Genomic DNA, 6217 nt, shown 5'->3' on the forward strand with positions numbered 1-6217 from the left:
TTTTTAATTTTATTCCTTGCATTTATCATTATCTATAGACCATTTTAAAAGTGGGTTTGGTTGTACAGAAAAATTCAAGAGGAAGAATAGAGTGATTGATGGTGGGATGACTCAGCGGTTGGGAGCACTGACTGCTCTTCCGAGGGTCCTGGGTTCGGGTCCCAGTGGCCACATGGTGGCCCACGGCCATCCGTGATGAGGTCTGACACCCCCTTCTGGTGTGTCTGGGGACAGCTGCGGTGTACTTACGTCTAGCAATGGAAACATCTTTGGGCTGGAGTGAGTAGGGCCGGGGTGGGCGGGGCCGGAGGGAGAGGCAGAGCAAGCAGAGGTCCTGAGTTCAGTTCCCAGCAACCATCTGTACAGCTACAGTGTACTCATATACACAGAGTGAATAAGAGATATTAAAAAAAAAAAAAAAAAAGACTAGAGTGCTTATACCCCGTGTTCCACAGTCAGAAGTTCCCACTCTCAGTCAGCACCTTGCACTGGTTTCCTGTGTTTATCACAACCAGTGAGCCAATGGCTGCACACGAAGTGTCTTAATCACAGTGGGGCATGCACATTAAGTTGCGTTCTCTGTGTGGTACAGCTCTGGGTTTTGCTAAATGTTTAATATTATGTAACCATGATTACGTAGCCTACAGAATAGCTTCCTTAAACAATTCTCTGGGCTCTTCATATTCGGCCCCTGATCCTGTATCTTTGGCAACCACTGATTTTCCTGATGTTTCTACAGTTTTGGCCCTTTTCAGAGTGTTGCGTGACTGGAATCATCCTCAGGCTATTCTTGTTTTATTAGCAATATTTATTTAAGGTTCTTCATTGGCTTCCTGTGTCTTGATAGTCTTTTTCTTTGACAGGTTATTTCTATCTCTCTATATAGCCCCGGCTGTCTTGGAACTCACTCCACAGATCAGACTGGCCTCAGATTCAGAGATTCCCCTACCCCAGTCTCCAAAGCAGCTTATCCAGCTGACTATTGAAGGACACTGTTGCTCCCAGGTTTTCCCAGTTGTGAATGAGATGGTTATGAACATTCATGTGTGTGTTTCTCTTACACAGTTTTCAGTTCATGTGTGTGAAGACCCAGGAATGTGGTTGGTGGGAAACTGCCACACTGCCTTCCACAGTGTCCGCACCACCTTGCATGCCCACCAAGAGCAAGGGAGAGATCCTGCTGTTCTGCTTTCTCAACGCTATTGGTGTAGTGTCTTGGTCCTTAGCCATCCTAATGGGTGCATTGCAGGTCTCATCATTGTTTTTAATCTCTGCCAACTGAGTGTCTTAGTGTGAGTTTATTTGATATCTGTGTGCTTCTTTCGTAAGATGTCTGTTTGGATCTTTTGCTCTGAACAGAATGCTTTTTGAGTTTTAAGCATTCTCTTTCTATCTAATATCCATCCATCTATATATCTGTCTTTCTGTCTATCATCTATCTATCTATCTATCTATCTATCTATCTATCTATCTATCTGTCTATCTCCTTTGTTAGGTGTATGTTTTGCAATGATTTTCTCTAAGGCCACATATGCCTTGTCTTTTTGTGTGTTTAACAGTGTCTTCTTTAGTGTAGACATTTTTCATTTTCTTTTTGTGTGTATGTGCATGTATATATGTAGGTGCATATACACATATGTGCATGTGCGGAGAAGAGGTGGATGCCCGATGACTTCCTGTATCACTTTCCACCTTGGCTTTTGAGACAGAGTCTCGCACTGAACCTGGAGCTCACCATGGCTAGAGTGACTATGGCTCCCCATCTGGGATCACAAGTACATGCTAGATTCTTGTTTTGTTTTGTTTTGTTTTGTTTTGTTTGTTTTTCGAGACTGGGTTCTCTGTATAGCCCTGGCTGTCCTGGAACTCACTTTGTAGACCAGGCTGGCCTCGGACTCAGAAATCTGCCCGCCTCTGCCTCCCAAGTGCTGGGATTAAAGGCATGTGCCACCATGCCCGGCCATGCTAGATTCTTTATGTAGGTCCGTGTGTGTGTGTGTGTGTCTAATGCAGGACCACATGCTTCTGTGGTAAGTACTTTATTGACTCAAGCATTTCTGTACTCCCAAATATTTTAACTGAAAAAATTATTGTGCACATGGATACATGTGCCACAGTGCGCATGTGGAGATCAGAGGACAGCTTTGGGGGGTCAGGCACCTCCTACTTGTATGTGGGTTCTGCGGATCCATCTCAGTTCAGCAAGCCTGCACAGTGAGCCCTTTACCTGCTGAGTCATTCAGCAGCCTCAAGGTTCTCAACCTTAATGACGTTTATTTACTAATCGTCCCCCACGGTTGTTCTTTCAGTGCTGTCTCCAGAATCTCACTGTGAAACCCACTAGACTTTTTCAGTGTTGTCTTTGGAAGTTGTATGGTTTATTTTATGTTTAGATTTATAAGCCAGTTTGAGGTAATTTTTTGTGAATTTAAACACTTCCTGTGAATTCTGTGAATGAAACACACTTTGATTCTAAGTGCGGGTCTCCAGTGTTCCTAGTGCTGTTTGCTGAAAGCACTCTCCCTTCTCTACGGAGCTGCCTTCACTCCTGTTAGAGATTGGTCGGCTGTGTGGGTTCTGCTCTGGGGCCCTCCAGCCCATTCCATGGATCTACTTTTTTGTTGTCCTACCAATATCACACTGCTCTCACTACCATGGCAGCTTTATGATTGGTCCTATCACCGTATGTTGGTTCCTGCCCTGCATTTGCTATTGCTGGGTCACTGGCTTGCTGGACTGCTGGACATTGTGAAGACAAAGATGGGACTTGCGCCGAGGAACCCAATGCCCCTACTCAGCAGGAAGTGGCCTATAGAGGTCTATGTTCCCTTTTCCTCTAACTTTCTTCCTCTCTTCCCTAGTGTTGGGTGGAGTAAGGGTCAGAAGGGAGGCAGAAGTAGAAGAACTCAATAACATAGTAAAAGAGTACACAATCTTAAACTTCTGAAGAAAGATTTTAATATGCTGTAATTTTAGGTGCAGAGGACTGGTATAATATAATGATAAAAATTTTGAAAATTATTGATTATTTTTTCAGCTGTATCCATTCAAACTGGTACAAAATTCTTCCAGGAGAATAAGGACTGGCTCATGGACCTTCTGCCTGCTTGGCACTTAATTATTTGACAGCATTGAAAATCATAAGCTTGGATGCGGAGAAATTCTATAGATCAGTTATTCTTAAATATTGTATTCCTTTGTATTTATGGTGACATTATTAGTGTTGCGTGGCTATATACAGTTTGTAGAGGTGCAGCTTACTACTTCCATATTACTTCAATAGCAATGTTTTAAAAATTGTTCATCTGTCAGATACTCGCTGAAACGTGCATCAGTCTGACCACATTCCATGTTGGATTTCTTTTAGATCAACGATGCCTTCCTTCATGTGACACAGCGCAAATCCACGGGCAAGGTGCTCTTGTCCCTCAAGTAAATTCTACCCTGGGCAGACTCCCAAGTCTGCTCTCCCTCCCGCATTTTAAAGGGCTCATCCTTGTGACCCAGGTGCCATGTCTTGGTGTCAGTTTCCTTTGCTTCTGCTTTCTTGCTGCCCATAATCAGTGTGACCACAGACATTCTTGCCTAAACTGAATCCCTTCTGTGAGCAAAAGGTACTGTGAGTTCCTTGAGAAACAGATACTATGTCTGAATCACCTGCTGACTTCCTATACCTTCTACTATTCAATTTAACTTGTCTAGAATCTTAAATTGTGGAATTAAATTAATAATATGTTGCCCAACCCAAATGCACTTTGACAGGTGAATGTATAACTATGCATACTAGTGTATATATATATATATATATATATATATATATATATATATATAAAATATATAATATATATAATATATTATATATATATAATATAGTACATATAACATATGTGCAATATATGTTATATTGCATATGCATTGTATAATATGCATACATTGGAATATTTTTAGCCTTAAAGAGGAACATCATCATTCACAGACATGTTACAATATGTGTCAACTTTGAGGCCATTCTACATGAGATAGAACATATTAAAAAAAAAAAGACATGCATTCTGTGAGTCCACTTATATCAGATTCCATCAAGTTCGACAAAGATAAAGTGGAATGGTGGTCATCAGGGACCCCCCCTTGGAGTATATCCTGGTAAACTTGGCAGCACTTTCAGGGGAAATAGGGAGTTACTTAAGGTATGTAGTGTTTCAGGTCGGGAAGACAGAAAATCAGTGGAAATGGGTGGCAGTAATGATCACCATAACAAACTGCTGATGTATACACTTGGAATTATTTTAAAAAACTGTTGAAACAGTAAATGTTATGCATGTTTTGCCACAATAAAACAGTTTTTATAAAAAGATGTGTTACTGTTACTTCTAACTAAATGGATAGATTCAGGGGAGAGAGCAGAGTGTGTGTAGAGTGCTGAGCTCAGTGCGTAGGAGCTGCCACACTGTGTCCCCAATATATACTTATATTCTTTTTCAAAATGCGTGTGAAGATAAATTTTTGCATATGTATGTGTGTGGTGAATGTGTGTATTATGTGTGTGGGCACAAAAATGGGCAGTGGGGCATGCATATGTAGTCTATGTCCTGGGTTTGGAAGGCCAAGGTTAATGTCAGGTGTCTTCCTTGATCACTATCTACTTTATGTGGCAAACAGGGACTCTTACTGAACCTGGAACGTCAGCTGTCAAGGCAATAGGTGCTGAGTAGACTCCTTACTTTGCCTTTTGGTCTTCTTTTATGCTAGCAATACACACTGTGTTACAATCCTCTTGCCTTATGTTGGGCAGCAACTCCTGCAGCTTCCTGGCAGTCTCTTGTGTCCTATTGCTGAGCTATGGTGATCTGTAAGTCAGAAGTAATAAATGCACTTGTAAGTTGTGTGACTTTCAACTTACAGTGGGTTTATCAAGAGATGACTTCATTGTAGAAGGAGAAGCAGCTACACGGTTTCTCCCAGCACTTGAATGATAATTATCCAAGAAGAGGGGGTGGCATGGAGTATAAACTGGTACTAGACACAACAGGGATGCACGTGGGTCCTTTTGTTTATTGATTGGGTCCTTTGCCAAGAAACGTGGCAAGAGATTTTGTTGTCTGGTACCTTAGACCACTTAAAAAATCCATCTTTGGGGCAAGGAGGATGGCTCAGTGGGCAAATCCTTTTGGGGTCATGGTTCAGGTCCTCATATAGAATTCAGGCAGTTGTAATGGTCCACCTGTTATGAAACAATCCAGATGTCCCACAATAGAGGAATGGTTACAGAAAATGTGGTACATTTGCATAATTGAGTACTATGCAGTTATTAAAAACAATGAATTTATGAAATTCTTAGACAAATGGATGTATCTGGAGGATATCATCCTAAGTGAGGTTACCCAATCACAAAAGAACACACATGATATGCACTCACTGATAAGTGGATATTAGCCCAGAAGCTCAGAATACCCAAGATACAATTTGTAAAACACATGAAACTCAAGAAGAAGGAAGACCAAATTGTGGATACTTCGATCCTTCTTAGAAGGGGGAACAAAATACCCATGGAAGGAGTTACAGAGACAAAGTTTCGGGCAGAGACTGAAGGAATGACCATCCAGAGACCGCCCCACCTTGGGATCCATCCCATAAATAACCACCAATCCCAGACACTATTGCGAATGCCAATAAGAGCTTGCTGACAGGAGCCTAATATAGCTGTTTCCTGAGAAGCTCTGCCAGTGTCTGACAAATACATAAGTGAATGCTCACAGCCGTCCATTGGATGGAACACAGGGTCCCCAATGAAGGAGCTAGAGAAAAGATCCAAGGAGCTGAAGGGGTTTGCAGCCCCATAGGACGAACAACAATATGAACTAACCAGTACCCCCAGAGCTCCCTGGGACTAAACCACCAATCAAAAAACAAACAAACAAACAAACAAAAAAACACATGGTGGGACTCATGGCTCTAGCTGCATATGTAGCAGAGGATGGCCTATTCCATCATCAATGGGAGGAGAGGCCCTTGGTCCTGTGAAGGTTCTATGCCCCAGTATAGGGGAATGCCAGGGTCAGGAAGTGGGAGTGGGTGGATTGGGGAACATGGGGAGGGGAGAGAGGGTAGGGGATTTTCGGAGGGGAAACTAGGAAAGGAGATAACATTTGAAATGTAAATAAAGAAAATATCAAAACAAGCTGGGCGGTGGTGGTGCACACCTTTAATCCCAGCACCC

At 42.3% G+C, this 6217-nt stretch overlaps 1 protein-coding gene across 1 annotated transcript in view; it reads left to right on the forward strand.

Annotated features, from left to right (window-relative positions):
• The window catches only part of LOC110322467 (quinone oxidoreductase-like protein 2), a 29606-nt gene extending 25823 nt beyond the window's left edge, over positions 1–3783 (forward strand). The window contains exon 10 of the mRNA XM_021199146.2: positions 3368–3783. Coding sequence (XP_021054805.1) covers positions 3368–3436 — 69 coding nt within the window. The 3' untranslated portion in view covers positions 3437–3783. The remainder of the gene's footprint in view (positions 1–3367) is intronic.
• The last annotated feature ends 2434 nt before the right edge of the window (positions 3784–6217 follow it).

This window comes from Mus pahari, chromosome 5 (assembly GCF_900095145.1).
Source record: "Mus pahari chromosome 5, PAHARI_EIJ_v1.1, whole genome shotgun sequence".
In the NCBI taxonomy this organism is placed as follows: domain Eukaryota; kingdom Metazoa; phylum Chordata; class Mammalia; order Rodentia; family Muridae; genus Mus; species Mus pahari.